Raw genomic sequence first — 16,734 nt, 5'->3', positions numbered from 1 at the left:
TGAATAAACATGTTACATTAAATAAAACACTAAAAAAATATCCAGTTAAGTTGAAAAGTAACTTATCTTGCCTTTGGTAACATTTATTTGTTATATATTTGTTTTCGACAACTTTTTGAATTTATGTGTATAGTAATACAAACCTAAAAATAAACTATTACTAAGTAAGTTTAAGATTACAAGATTTATTCTGTGATATGTTAGGGTCAGGGTTAGGGTTTTATGTTCATAGCATATAAATGCTATGAACATAAAAGCTTAAGTACCTTAGGTACTAAGACGACATATATATTATTTTTATTTTTATTTTTTATTACATTTTCACCCCAAACAAGGCACATTGCCACTTTGGTGTAGAGGGCTACTATCAGGGGCAAACATCTATTGGGGTACTATGTGGGGATTTGGCCAGCAAGATGTTTGTTCATGTTACACTTGAACTTCTGCACGTCAGTACATTTGGGGAAGTAGGGACCTGGAATGGAATTCCAAAGTCTAGCGGTTCTGGGGAAGAAACTACTAGAGTAGAAATATCTTTTACATCGAGGGATCTCTACTGTATGGGGGTGGGATTTAGCTGCCTGTCGGGTTCTCCATTAAAATACTTGTAGAACAAGCAGAGGGATGCAACATTTCGTCGATGGGACAGAGGCTGAAGCTTAGATGCCAGTTCAGGGCCTATCAGATTGGTGACTCTCTTTTGAACCTTGTCTAGGAGCGAGAGACTAGTAGCAGATGTACCAGCTCAAATATGACAGCAATACTCCATACATGGGCGAATGGTGGCTTTATATATATATATATATATATATATACACACACACACACACACACACACACAGAAAGAAAGCCTGGCTAGTTCCTGATAGGTGAGTATTTTGGAATTCTAGGCGCTGCATGTGCTCTCTGCTTACCTCGGCATTTCTCCCAGTCGTCTTAGACCTCTCCTTCTTCCCACTGATATTTAATTAACAACGCCTACTCAGGAGAGGTGTGGTTGGAGATAGCGCAACTCTTGCCACAGAAACTCTATGATGTAGAAATATGACGAGATCCCTGGCGACACCAGATGATCTTGCTTTTCAAATAGAGGAAGAGAAGATGGGAGAGGATGAGGTATGGTTAGGGAGGGGGGACCATGCTGACCCTTGGTCAAGGAAAAACAGATGTTTATGAGATTTCTGTCCACCAGAAAGAAATAGTATCTTTTTCAATGAAAAGAAAATATAAAATCTGATAATAGGATTCGTGGAACAAGAGATTGTTTTTCTAGTTGGATTTGGTAAAAATGAATTTTAACTACTAATTGAGTGAGACAGGTACAATGACTTGGGTTCAAAGGGTCTGCTTTGGTGTCTGGGAGATGTTGTCATTTGGGTCCACCTGTTGTATTTAACTACCAGACCACCAAGCCAAGTGATAAGTTAGTTGGACAGATAAATAAATAAATTGAACCTAGGGAGAGATATGGTCATTAATGAGGGAGAAGGTTCGGGACAAAAGAAAGAGAGAAGGGGAGTAAATTAATAGGGAACGAAGAGAAAGAGAGAAAGGGAAGAGAAAAGAAAGAATAACTTCAAAAAGGTAGAGGGAGGAATTTCTGATTTGATAAAAACGATTGTCTTTTTTAGAGTTAGTCTTTTTTACTAGCTGGCATCGAGGCGTTCACATCGCTCTCACCCCGCCTGGGAGGGGGGGGGGACATCTATAAGAGCTAAGTTGAAAAGCTCTTGTTCTTAGCTGGGAAATTAATTAGAGGACTTGTTATACAACCTGCATCATGAAGCTCGGATCAAAGAACTCGACTATAAACAAGTGTAAAACGATTTATGAATAATTATTTTCTTTCGTTATATAAAAATGTCCCAGAGTTTTTCTTTCTTTCTCGATTGCCGGCCTAAATAAAGATGCAGTTTATTTCAGGTATGCCCTGACGCCAGATGAAGGAGATGGACTGGATCCAGCACTAAGCCAGAGTGACGACCGAAATCGACAATGTTGCCACACGGACTTAGGGTCATGCACATTTCGCGTGCCCTGAGCAGCAGAAGGATATTTTCCATTGACCAGTGAGAGTCTGGTCACCCTTGAGGGGTCCACCACTAGACAAGTAAGAATGTAGCCCTGCTGGGTTGCATCTATGGTCCTGGGAGCTGGGAGCGACGAACACGGCCAGAAGTACATCACAAGTATGCTCCCATGAACCAGGATAGCGACGGATGCGGCCCGGCCCTCGGACAGAGAGGGTGTTAGGGTTATAGAAAAAAATGAAAACTTAATTAAAAATTTTGTAAATAGAAAACTGGGATCCTCAGCTGCTTACCACGTAGCTGTTTTGGAGATTTAAAAACAGGACAGCTGTTAAATGCATGGCTCACCAGTGTCTGTCCAAACACATTTTTGGCAAACAAAAGAATCCTCAATTCTAATATCTAACCTATTTTTAAACAATATATTTTTTCATTTGCATTGTCCATTCTTTTAACTGACATATTTAATATTCAGATTTCTAAAAGAATGGACAATCGACTCTTTTTCTGACGTAAACAATATTTAACTATTTCTAATAGAATTAACAATAGACTTAATTTCTAACATTCCATTTTCCAATTATCTTTAACACTTGCCTACAGGGTTCGATTCTAACCTTATCCTAATATCATTTTCACTTATCTAGTATGTCTTCTTATTTACATGAGAAGGGGAAAGCCCTTTCATGTAACATTTATTGTAGTTATAAATTGCCAAGAAAAGAAGTGAAAAAATGTTGGATATGTAAAAAAAATTTAAAAACAAACCACGCATAATATTTCAGCTTGCATGAAAATTCTCTCAAGTTGATCCGAAATGCGAAAATAGTTCTTTAGAGAGAATGGCGTCCAAAATTAAGTCCAGTGTGGCGATGCATATAATCCGATTGGAAATCTTTCAAAACAGCTGAAATAATGAAAATTGTTTTTTTCCGGACAGTGCAGTAGCCCAAAGATATATTTTGTTTTGCTATACTTTTTGAATGAATTCAGTTATATATATATAAAAGTGCATTTTTACCTAAATGCGAGTTGGGAATAATTTTCCCTTTAACCAATTAAGCGGCGTATGTATTGTTTTTAAAATATGGTAACCCATTTTTTGATGTACAGCAGTTCTTCACCAAAGAAAGAAATCAGCAAAACAAAAAAAATAGAACATTAAAAAGAAACGGGGGGGGGGGGGAAGAACATTACCAAGAAGTGCTGGACTGAAAGAGTAAATTAATGATCGTCTCTTGCAATGTGATTTAATTTTATCTGTATTGAACTATGTAGCACAACATTACTTTCTGATTGTCAATTCTATATCTAAAATCCAATGGACACTATTTTCATAGAAATGTTAAAATGATATTTGCTGCTTATTGTTGCTAGATTTCTGTCCAATAAAACTTTTTTTTTGGGGGGGGGGGCTATCCAGAAAAATATCAGCTTTATCAAAACATTTGTTGATTAAATATCTTTCTCGTTCCATGGAATTTTCACGGGTCTGTCTAGTAATAATAATAATAACAGCAAACATTCTCATATATATATATATATATATGTTTTTATATATACTAGCATGGGTGCCCGGCGTTGCCCGAATATTTGGAGATGTATGTTGAGCAAAAAAAAAAAAAAAAGCGGTTCATTTTTTTTAACTTTGACCCCTATTATGACCCCTTAAAATTTATTGTTTTGGGCTCTAATCGAGTTATTAAGTTAGATCCATGTCCAACGAACCTATATCTAAAATTTCAAGTGTTTAGATCGAAAATTGTCGGAGGAGTTTGGTAGAGTTCTCAAAGGTCAAATCGTTGAACTTTGACCCCTTTATCGCCAAATTTCTGGCCGAAAACCGATCACATAGATTTTCCCAAATCTCAGTACCCTGTATATCAAATTTCGAGTCTGTAGACTTAAAACTGACAGTTATTGCGTAGGGAAATGTACACAGACAGACAGACACTTTCATATATATATATATATATATATATATATGAGAGAGAGAGAGAGAAAATATCAAATCCTCTTTCACCACACTATGCCCTCCCCCCTTTTTTTTTTTAAATTTGGAACAGGAATTATACATTTCATTACATCAAAAAAAATATTTTTTCAAATATTTGTACTGGTGTTTTGTATTCTTAATTTTATTCATCCAGAGGAAGTCTCGCAATAAAAACGAAAGTTGGTTAACACATAACTTGGTTTGTTTCGTTTTTTTTTTTTAATTTTTTTTATATCTTTCTCTCCATAACACTATAAATCATCTGAAATCGGTGACGCATTTTAAATGCATTTGCTCTGCATTGCAAGGGAGGTAACTCTAAAAACGAGTTACCTCCCTTACAATAAATTTCTTTCTACGTACTTCAAAATCGGTTTCAATTATACAGAAAATATCTCGGTCATATCTTATTTTAATTATTTAAATACTATATTGAACTTATCTAAGGTCGGATGATCGGCTACTTTATTTATACTAGCATATAATTAAACTTAATTTCTATTAAAAATTGGTTTCTAAAAAGATTTTCTCAGCAGATCTCTCAAAAAACGATTTTAATTTCCTATTTTATTTCTATTCATTTTATTCTAATTGTTTGTGTTTGGTCTCATTATATATATATATATATGTTTATTTGCAGCCCCACGAGGGCAGAGGTAGACATAATGTCGGTTTTGCGTTTGTATTACTGTACACAGATTCAAAAAAGTTGTCAAAAAACAAATATATAACAAATAAATGTTATCAAAGGCAAGATAAGTTACTTTTCTACCAAACTGGATATATTTTTTGTGTTTTTATTCAATATAACATGTTTATTCAGCTGTAAAAACGTACATTGTCTACCGATGTATTGGAAAATTCAAAATGGCCCCCGACTCTCTCTTTAACACGGTAAGTTTTGTAAAAAGTGTTATAAATAATAAACTATACAAAATACTATTAAAAAACCATTGAATATATGTCAACCTATGTCACGGTAATATATATTGAGCGAGTTTCTAACAGTATTTTGTCTAGTTTATTATTTATAACACTTTTTCCTGAACTTACCGTGTTAAAGAGAGAGTCGGGCGCCATTTTGAATTTTCCAATACATCGGTAAACACTGTATGCTTTTCGAGCTGAATAAACATGTTACATTGAATAAAAACACGAAAATTATATCCAGTTTGGTAGAAAATAACTTATCTTGCCTTTGATAACATTTATTCGTTATATATTTGTTTTTTTGACAACTTTTTCGAATCTATGTGTACAGTAATACAAACCCTCGGTTTTTAATGTGGGGGAAAATCAACTCCCCAAAAAAGAGCACTCTGGATAGCAAAAAAAAAAAAAAAAAAAAAAAAAAAATTATCAGTCATGAAGGATTTTTCCTCCATTAACAGAGATCAAAAAAGGGAGTAAAAAAGTTAGGCGTAATATCAGAACAGATACTAACCTTTGATCCTGACCCGAAGGCCAAGAACCTTCTTTTTTTTCTCTTCTTCTTGGTTTCATAGTATTTGTAGAAATGTGTAAAGAATTTGCAAATGACAACACTTGGACATATTTCTGCTTCTTGTCCAGAATCTCCCTCACCCATATTAAAAAAACAAAATTAAAGAAAAATCTGTACGATGCAGCGCGTACCAATGACAAAACAAAAATACCATATTCCAAAAATTGTGTCAATTGATAAAGTAGTTTTATTTTTATATAGAAAATCGAATGAGTGACTGTCTCACCTGCCATTAAAAAAAAATCCTTAAAAATGGGAGATAACTACAAAATATAAACTCTTAAATGATTGGTCAAATAAAACTGATATTAATAGGAAATAGTAATTATACACCAAGGATGGTTTATAAACAGTAAAATCTTTGTTTGGATGAATAACATGTACAGAAATATGTCGGCAAGTTGAAATGCAAAATGTTCATTTCAGCTTTTTTCTGCGCATGTCCAAATTCAATTCATTTCTTCAAGTCATCTATAAATATAAAAGCGAAAATGTATGTATGTATGTATGTATTTATGTATGTGTGTGTGTGTGTGTGTGTATGTATGTATCTATGTGTATGTATGTACGCTTTTCCTCGATGTCCACAAAAGGCTTCTTTCAGAGAAGCGCTTGCTCGGTTCACAACTTCTTAAAACTTTTTATATCATCTATAAATTGTAATATCTCAGAGTTACCCACGGAGCTCGCCTGTCTATTTAATTTTATTGACTTTCAAACATTAATTATTTCCCATTTCCCGCATCGGCACGCATTACATTCGGTTTTCGGTATAAAAAAAAGTGAAACTCGACTCTAATCACAGGCCCAGAGCCACTAACGTTTGGTCAATGTCGACTTCGCCATATCAGACGGTAGCTTTCATTTAGAGACGAGGGAGCGGGTTTTTAAAAACAAACAAACAAACCGATTTATTGACCTCATTAAAAACTGTCCCGCACAAAATGCTAACTGCTGAATAGCTATTGCCGTCACGTCAATCAAAAACGCGCACCTGTTTTTTTTTTTCACACTTTACTATTTTCCAACTGCGCGTCGTCAAGGCTTTTTTTTTCACGGGCACCTATTTTTTTTTTCACATACACCTACAAACACCCGGGCAACGCCGGGTACCCCTCGCTAGTTTATTATTAATAAATCTCACCTGTCTGTTTAAATATATGTATTTTCGACAGAGGCGACAGATTTTCACGAGATCAGTATTATTTTGAAGCTCAACCCTTCGGACAATAAATATCGAAAAATTGGCTAAAAACACTTTTCTACAAGAAGGGGGGGGGGTCGCTTTTTTTGCTGATATTTTCGAAAGTCATCTCTTTTCGATTGACTAGCCTTCATTTAAACCTTTGCCACTTCTGGTTTGGCGATGGACGCAACGGCAAAGCATCACTTTTTTTTTTCACATTCTTTTCCTTCTTCGTAGTACAGGTTCGAGCCTGCCTGCCTACTACCACTTTTTTTTTGTCAACACACACCTCCAAACACCCAGGCTAGTCTATAATATAAATCTTTCTTACCTATCCCTCGATAACTACACTGGCTGGAGCGTTGAATGTTTTGGTTCCTATTCCAGCTGATGTTTGAAATCAGTACTTACATTTGGTACAACATAATAATCAATAGAAAATTGGTTCTGCAATAACAACCACAAAATCTGCATGAAGTAAGATATATTTAAGCTTATTTTACAACCCGGCAGAATCTGTGAAATGTGAAACATATTTTATCAACAAATATGTTTTGATAAAGCTGACATTTTTCTGTACAATGCAAAAAATTAGTTTTTGGGGCAGAAAAACAAATAACACGCAGCAAATGAGTTTATTAATATTTCTATAAAAATAATGTCCATTGTATTTTTCATGTAAAACTGACCCAAATGAAATAAATTAATAAGTACTAATAAATACTCAGAAAATAATATTGTGCTACATAGTTCAATACAAATAATAAAATCACATTGTAAGAGACAATCTTTAATTTACTCCTTCAGTCCAGCACCTCTTGGCAATGTTTTTTTTTTTTCCTGAAGAAGTCAACAAAAAAAGGGAACATTTAAAAAATGTTCCCTTTTTCGCTGACTTTTTTTTTGGTGAAGAACTGCTGCACATCGAAATTATAAGTTCCCTTTTAACACTATTACAATAATTACATTATTTAAAAACAAGGCCATATGGTAACTTTTCTATTCTAGTGTAGGGTTGCCAGATCGGCCCTTTTAGAACCTAATTTCACAAGTTTTTTTTAAAAGTAATTTGGCCTCTTTGAAAAGCGTAACGTACAGACTAATTAAGGAAGAAACAAGCAGAATATATATATATATATATATATATATATTAGCAGGCTGCCCGCCATTGCCCGGTCGTAAAATACGCTTAAATATGATATTTTGTATTTATTATCATACTAGCAGTTCAACCTAGCTTTGCTCGGGCCCTATGTACTGTTCATAACTTTATGTGCATATGTATATATATATATATATATTAAAAAGTTTGACTCATGTTCAGATAAACTACATCTAAAAGTCAAAGTGTTTAGACCAAAAATTGGCGGAAGAGTTTGGTAGAGTCTGCAAAGGTCAACTCGGCAAACTTTGACCTCTTGGCAGTCAAATTTTCACCCAAAAACTGCTTGAATACCCTTTATGTAAAATTTCAAATGTTTAGAGCCAAAACTGTCCGAATATTTTGCTAGGGACCCCAAAGGTCAAATCTTTTTGAATTTTGACCCCTTGGCAGCCAAATTTTCGGCCAAAAACCGATTAAAAAGCTTGCCTTATGTCTGAATATACTTTATGTAAAATTTGTAATGTTTAGACCAAAAATTGGCCAAGTAATTTTGCAGAGGTCAAATTCTTTAAACTTTGAACCCAATTTTGATCCCTTAACATTTTGTTTTGGGCTCAAATCAAAATAAAGTTTGATCTATGTCTAAGTAAACTACATCTAAAATTTCAAGTGTTTTGACCCAAAATTTTTAAAGGTCAAATTGTTGAACCTCAACCCTTTGAGTGCCAAATTTCCATCCGAAAACCGATTAAAAAGATTTTCCCAAATCTCAAGTTTGTAGACTGAAAATTAACAGAATAATTTAGTAGGGAAATGTACACACACAGACAGACAATTTCACTTTTATAGATATATACATTATATTATATTGGACCCGATATATAGTAATGATTTTAAAAGTTAAGAAAATGACTCTTGCACCACCACCGAAAATCAAAACGAAAACGTTTAGCTTACGATTTACTTTTTCCTTTGAGGTTAATGCCTAAGCTATGAAGACATGTTTGCTGCAAGGCTAAAAATTAAAACCTGAAGCAATAGCTATTACGTTAAAAAAATTAAGGAAGATACGCAAATAGAATTATATAAAAAATTTGTTTTTATTATTCTGAATCGACAAACCAGTTTCTCATCGATTATCTCCCTTATTCTAAAAAAAACGGCCTCCTATTAGTTTGGAATTTGTGGATTAATTTTATTTTTATTCAAATTTTACTCACTTATTTTCTGTAATTTTTGTCCTATGCTAACATTTTCCATGAATAAGTAAATATATAAATTTTCCAATAATTATATTTTAAAACGTCAGATTTCACTCACGTCTCAATATAAATACCATTTTTTATTGTCTATTTTAACTTTTGAAATGCTGAAGTATTGCACTTGTAGTATCTTGTTGGCTTATAATACAAGGGATGTTCCAAAAGTAATGCTTGCTATTTATTTCATTCTGCCTGAATGGATCAGAGGAGATTGCAAATTGCATTATTTCATCTCTCTGTTGCAGATATTGATAGTGTGAGACTCTAACAAAGCATCTTATGTCGTGGACGTGTGTCAGAAGCAGAGATGTGTCATTGAATTTCTTCATGCAGAAAAAAAAATTGAACCGCTCAACATTCACCAATGCCTGTTGAACGTTTACTAAGCCGATGCTGTTGATGTCAGCACAGTTAAAGGAATTCGACATTTCTTTGTTTTATTTTACTTCAGTCAAAGTTCTCAGAAATCAAGGGGCCCACTACCTGGGGCTAACACTTGAACTCTATATGAGATACATAGATATTCTAATGTTACATTAACCCGATAAGCAGCAAAGTCCCACCCCTACACAGCAGAGACCTCTAGATGTAAGAAAGCCTCCTACTTTAATAGTTTCTGCCCCAGAGCTGCTAGACTTTGGAATTCCCTTTCAGATGCCTTCTTTCCCAGCTGTACTGACATGCAGAAGTTCAAGCCTAATGTGAACAGACATCTTGCTGCCCAACTCCCTACATAGTATCCTTGCAACTATGTCCCTGATAGTAGCCCCCTACATCAAAGTGGCAATGTGCCTTGTTTGGGGTGAAAATGTAATAAAAAAAAAATATATATATATATAAACTACTGAGTTAATAAAGAAGTTGGGAAGATTATTTTTCTCTCCCCAAATTGACCATTTAAATAAATTATAGTAAGTCTTTCTTGTGATCTCTCGGTTTTACTGGATTCCAGGAAAAGAATTTATCTAGTCTGGTGAAGTATCCAGTTTTGTGCTATTACTTGAGGTAACATCACTTGGAGAAGGTGCACCGTTACTCGTAAAAGCTAATGTGAGTTAGCCATAGTGAGGAGATCTAATTTGAACAGCGAATACAAAATGTGATTTTGAATATTTAGTTAGGGTTTACTTCTATGGAAAAGTATTCTCATGCGAAGTTGTTCTGACAATCCTCTGTACAGAGAGATCTTAGACGCTCGAGGATAGTGTCCAGTAGGCATTCATGCATTATAGATATGAGTGACAAAGCACGCTCTGGACTTTTATGACGAAAACATCAAAAAGAGGCTGGCAAAAGTGCACTGATAATGGCGGCAACTATGTAGCAAAATAAATTCTGGAGTACAAAAGGGTTGCTCATTTTAATGGTATCACTTCCGTCTTTGCAACTCTTCAAGGTTTTAGTTTTTGAGTAAAAAAATAGGAGGCCTTACTTTTGGAACTACCATCATATTATTAGATGTAAAAAAAAAAATCGTTGCTGAACTATGTTTTAATTTAATTTACACATGTATTTTTTGCCGGCTCCTTGTCATGAACGAGCCAAATTATATAAACATGTACAGATTAGTGTTAGTTGAAGCGGTCTTTTCAAACTGAAGGTTTCTTCCAGTTTATTTCAACCTGACTGCTTCTTAGAGAAATTAAATTTATCTTCTTTCCCTTAAAAGTCTAAAAAAATGTTATGGAAAAACAAAAAATATGCAAGAATGAAGTGCATATCACTTATTGTTTTTTTATTAAGGAATTTGAATTATTATTGAATTGTTTAGGGTTGAACAAAAAAAAACAAAAAAAAAACAATGAAAGAGGAGCAGAGAGGGATAGGGAGAGAAAGAAAGAGAAAAAGTGATACAAAGAGAAGGAAGGAAAGAGAAAGAGTTAAAGAATAGAGAGAAAGGGAGGAAGGAAGGAAGAGACGGAGAGGGGGGGAGGGAGGAAGGAAAAGACAGAGAGAGGGAGGGAGGAAGGAAAAGACAGAGAGAGGGAGGGAGGAAGGAAGAGACAGACAGAGAGGGAGGGAGGAAGGAAAAGACAGACAGAGAGGGAGGGAGGAAGGAAAAGACAGACAGAGAGGGAGGGAGGAAGGAAAAGACAGACAGAGAGGGAGGGAGGAAGGAAAAGACAGAGAGGGAGGAAGAGACAGGAAGGAAGGAAGGAAGACACGAAGTGGGAGGGAGTAAGCGGGGTTCTCATCAGACAGTTACTGTTATCCATAGTCAGCACCATAGGTATTACTTTAGCAATTAGCAGATGGTATCACCATCACCTCCTTGATCTAATGGACTAGCTACACTGATGAGATATTGAGATTTCGTCCAAGCAACAGCATTACAAGAGAGGAGAGAGAGAAAGAGGGAGAGGAAGAAAGAGGGAGAGGAAGAAAGCGAAAAAGAGGGAGAAAACAAAAAGAGACATTTATTAAAGATTACAAACTCCACAGAAAAGGCATCAACAATTTATTTTCTTATTTACAAAAGAAAAGCTAAGAGAACCGTTCCCAGCCGTCCCTAAAAACAAAAAAAAAGTATTGATTTTATTTTTGTTTTTGTCGATTCATTAAAGTCTGTGATTCACAATTTGTTCAAGGTTTAAATGAAATACAGATTTAAATACTTGAAGTGGTTTTTAAAAATGAAACAACTTTATGGAATTGGGAAGAAAAGAATTTTGTTATTGGGTTGGAAAATATTTTTGAAAGTTTGAAATGAAAAAAAGAAATCATACGAAGGAATGGGGGGGGGGCACTGTTGAATGTTCCAGATGGTCAGCACAAGATGAAGATGGGCTGTAAAAAGAGTGAGCTGGAGCATTTCAGAGAAATGAGCCAAAGTTTTGCTGCCAGATTGGGGGGAAGAAATTTATTTTATGGAAAGAAGGCTTGAAATGCAGAAGGGGATGAGGGGGAGTGTGTAAAATAGGGGGGGGGGAGAAAATGTGTGAGAGATGGCGAAAGAGTACGAGAAGTGGAGTGGAAGGAGCAGAGTTTGAGAGAAGAGGGGTAGACAGTGCAAGAAAGAGGGGTAGAGATAGTGTGAGAAGGGAGGGGGCAGAGCGCGAGAAGGAAGTGGGGGGGGGACAGAGCACGAGAAAGAAGCGGAACAGAACATGAAAAGGAAGGGGAAAAGAGTGCAAGAAAGAGGAGAGAAAGACAATATGAGGAGGAGGGGGGTATGAGAAAGGGGTGGAAGGTGAAAGAGAAACAGTTGAAAATAAAAAGAGGGAGGGAGGGATGGAGGGAAAGGCTATCAATTCTCTGTGGTTTTGGGTTAATAATTATAAACCTCATGTGAGGGTTTGGAGAATTTGGGTGCAGATGAAAAAGAAAAACAAAGTATGGCGGGAGACATGTAAAGGTGTCTCTGCTCAGATGTGAATCGAGTTTAAACTTTGTTTTGTGTTTTTTTTTAAATGACAAACTAAAAACAAATGAGCAAAAGTGAAAGATGATGGAATCACGTTGTCATCGTGAAAATGGCAGAAGCAGCAGCAGCAAAATGGCAGTGACTCGGCCGTCCGGATCGAGATTAGGATTGGGCAGGAAGTCGTGACCTTTCTTGTCTTTAATGATGGAACTGGTGTATTGCCAAGATGAACAACGAAGTTTTGGAGATGAGATTTTTTTTGTGGATAAATGAGGGGAATGTGATGGTGGCGCAGAAATTGCGTTTGCGTCATTTTTTTTTTAAAATGGATTTTAACCTCACGTCGACCAGATGATGACGTGAAAAGAGATTGTTTTGTTTTGATGATGCTGAGCTGACGAGGGAGAAAATTAGACCGGACAAGCTCTCCTTCCGCCCAAGTTCAGTAGTTGGTGTCTCAGATCTCCGATGTCCTTGACGACATCTCATAAGTGACGAGGCGAAAAAGAAAAAGGATCGAGCAATTGAAGGGAAAGGATGGGGGGAAAAAATGTTGAGGGGGGGGGGGACTGAGATGAATTGTCTAGCCACTGATTTTCTTACATTCACTCGCCCATAGCACAAGTCTCAGTCACAGCTCCTGCAAGTTTCTTTTTTTTCTATAGCCCCCAGCCCCCCCAGTGAACGGGGCAGCTGCTTACCCCTTCTCCTCCCTCTGTCTTCAGCAACAACACCGCCCCATCTTGCTGAAATGACGAGGGGTGTGTGGGTCAGAGTGTTGTGGGGGGGGGAGGGGTGTTGTGTTCCTTTTGGCCATGAAGACTGGACTCTTGTTATCTCTCTCGTTCTCATAACATACTGCTTGAGGCTTCGGAAGACAAGTGAAATGGACAAGGACCTTCCGTCCACTGGAAAAAAAAAAAGGGAAAATTTATAGTGAATTATAATTTTAAGAGGGGGGGGGGAGCAATTTATAGAGATTTATAATTTTAAGGGGAAAAAAAAAAAAAAAAAAAAAAAAAAGGTTGAACTTGTCTAGAATTTCCCTCAATTAAAAAAAACAAAAATAAACAAAAATCTGATATAGTAGCTGGAATGAAACGAAAATACCATATGCCAAAAATCAGGTAAATTGGCCAAGTAGTTTTATTTTTTTATAAAGAAAATCACTCTTAAGCAATTGACAAGAACATGTAGGCACAACAACATGAATCTAGTAAATTTGGATTATTGTTGAATTATCAGCTTTTGTTAGTTGACATTTTTTTCAAAATAATCAACCAAAACAGTCACTTCTTGGATACGTATAAAATTTGATTTTCTTATAAAAAATACTTGATTTTGGAATATAATATTTTGGAATATATTTTCGTTTTGTCATGTGACCTGCATTGTACAGATTTGTCTTTATTTTTTGTTTTTTAAATATAGAGTAAAATCTGGACTAGAACCCTAAAAATTACATTTCAAATTTCAATTTTTTCAAATGAACAGTTTTTGCTTTGATTACTAAAATCATAGTACGAGCCGGAGGAGCTCATCCTCATATAATCTTAGGGCCTCTTTCTGCCACAAATTACACCTGAAAAGAAATTCAATTAGTCAATCATTCAAGTTTCATCTAAAATCATCGCTTGACTAAGAAATTTCCCTAATCAAATATTATTGGACTTGTTTACACAATAACATTGCCATAGCATGCTTTATAATCTGTGTGCGGATAATTCTGCTGTTTGTGCATTATTTTATGTGCTACAAAATTTTTTTTAAATTGCATCTTAAGTAAAAACACTATAATGTACTTGTCATAGCAAAATTAGTAAAAATTCCAAAAAATTATGAAGAAATGATCACATAGAAGATCTGCTAGCAATATTTTTACCCCCTCCATCCCACAAAAAAAACAAAACAAAAAAAAACATAGCTAATCTCAATTCGTCATTTTCTAATTCGAAATAGCAAAAGCAAGGAATGTAAGTCAGTCTGTTATACAAAACAGGAACTTTTTTGGCATTACAAGAAATTTTTTAAAGAAAAAAAAAAAAAAAAAAAAAAATCACATATATGAAAAGCAATATATTTTAAAAGAAAATTAAATAAAATGTAATAAACCATAAACATATTGGAAGCTAAAGAATTAGAATTATTTGGCCAAATTGATAGACTACACTTACCTCCCCTGTATTCTCAAAACTCTTCAAAGTCGACAAATACGACAATACTTCATTGTTCAATAATATTTTATTTTTACTTGTAATTTTTTTTTTTTTTTACTCAATCATTTTTTCGTCATCTTTAATGTTTTCACCTGAAATGCGTTCTTCTGATTTTTAGATATCCACTTATATCGCACAAAGACCATAATTCCATATCAAATCATCCCGAAAAAGTTTGGATGTCTTTCGACTCTCTCTGTCTTTCTTTCTCATCAAATCTTTCTCGGAGTTCATGTATCTATTAAATCCATTGCTCCTTCCGCTTCTCGTAAAGTCGGTTTTCTTTATCACTCGAAACATTTTCTCACACTTGCAGTTATTCTCTATCTCTACAAATCTACTATGTGACGATGTATGGAGTACTGTTGTCATATTTAGTCCTATTTAAAGGATCTTGATAAAATACAGAAATGTACGTGTACTTTGACCCTAACCCTGCTTCACTGCAACCTCTATCCTGCAGACGTGATCTTGCTAACCGCAGTTTTTTTTTTAATTTAAATATTATGCCGTCATTATTTTAATTTAAATATTATGCCGTCATTATTTTAATTTTAAATATTATGCCGTCATTATTTTAATTTAAATATTATGCCGTCATTATTTTAATTTAAATATTATGCCGTCATTATTTTAATTTAAATATTATGCCGTCATTATTTTAATTCAAATATTATGCCGTCATTATTTTAATTTAAATATTATGCGGTCATTATTTTAATTTAAATATTATGCCGTCATTATAACTGATTTAAATATTATGCGGTCATTATTTTAATTTAAATATTATGCCGTCATTATAACTGATTTAAACTAGGCTGGAGTTCAGAGATTGGACATTTGCATCATCGACCTGATCGCATGGTTTCTCTCCATTTGATTTGATCCATTGCCAATGCTTCCATTAATCTACTAGCAGGCTGCCCAGCGTTGCCCGGTCATAAAATAGGTATAAACATTATATTTTAATTCATACAGAAACTGAGACATGCGCATGCAAGTATTATGTTTTTTTCTAAACAGTTGACTTCTTGTAAGTAAAAAAAAAAAAAAAAACTCGAGCTGAGATCAAAACAGAAACCAAAAGACAATAAGTACGATAACCATTAGGCCAGCTTTATGATCTTTAAAAAAGTGTTTCAAACTTACTTATTCTTAACATAAGGAATCTGTTATGTGAACGATTCACGCATGTGCAATCGTGAAACGGTTGACAAACAGATACGAATCTGACGAGCTCCTCGTACCAATTTTTTAATTTTGTCTCCTTAGCAGCCCTTTTTTCTGGGCGAAAATCGATTAAAATGTTTTCCACGTTTCTGAATAGCATATATACCAAATTTCAAGTGTGTAGATCAAAAATTCCTTGAGTATATAGGTTGAGAGTTGTTCACTTTTATAGATATATGGATAATGTTTTAGGTTCTGCCTGATATAATCACTCCACCTTTTCCTCAGTCAATCTCTTCGATGGGATGCAAGAATATAAAAGTTAATGATTTTTTTTTGGTCACTTGACTGCCATGTGTTGGATGTTGCCAATCTAACTTAATCTATTCCGGCCCTGTCGGTGGGGCATTAGAATACGCCGACTGCCCCCCTGCAGAGGATAAAAGTCCCTCAATGGAGGTCCTGGATATGACCTTAAACTATATCCAGTGGTGAGGCCCCAGCTTGTGGCTTTTGGGGAGTGTGGAGCCACCCTTTAATTACCATTTCTCCCAGGTCCACTCTGACCCAGAGTGGTAGTACCTGTTAGGGTCCCAACTATGGGTTAAATAGAAACCGACGTGAAAACAACAAATATATTCTATTAAAAAGATTTTTTCTTCAAAATCTTTGGATTCGGCATTAAATAACCTGAAAAGGGTTGATATGCCGTAAAACAAAAACAACCAAACAACCAACTTATTCTATTCCAACGTATGGTCTCATCTACTACATCAAGCCTGAATCTCCACTCATTAAGAAAGCTTTGAGGTGCATATCAATGATAATACTGCAAGTTAGGCTAGCGGCCCATTTAAGAAAAGGTGTCCATTTTGAGAAAGGGGTTCAACTAACCAATTCA

General features: G+C 35.1%; 1 protein-coding gene across 1 annotated transcript in view; it reads right to left on the bottom strand.

Annotated features, from left to right (window-relative positions):
* Window positions 1-11,526: 11,526 nt before the first annotated feature.
* Window positions 11,527-16,734, bottom strand: part of LOC145249716 (MAU2 chromatid cohesion factor homolog) — an 80,617-nt gene continuing 75,409 nt past the window's right edge. Inside the window, exon 19 of the mRNA XM_080111594.1 lies at window positions 11,527-13,355. Within this exon, the coding sequence (XP_079967720.1) occupies window positions 13,296-13,355 (60 nt within the window). The 3' untranslated portion in view covers window positions 11,527-13,295. The remainder of the gene's footprint in view (window positions 13,356-16,734) is intronic.

This window comes from Euprymna scolopes, chromosome 28 (genome assembly GCF_053919585.1).
Source record: "Euprymna scolopes isolate OS-2025 chromosome 28, ASM5391958v1, whole genome shotgun sequence".
Lineage (NCBI taxonomy): Eukaryota > Metazoa > Mollusca > Cephalopoda > Sepiida > Sepiolidae > Euprymna > Euprymna scolopes.
The sequence above is the reverse complement of the archived record's forward strand: the minus strand, read 5'-3'. Positions and strand labels throughout refer to the sequence as shown.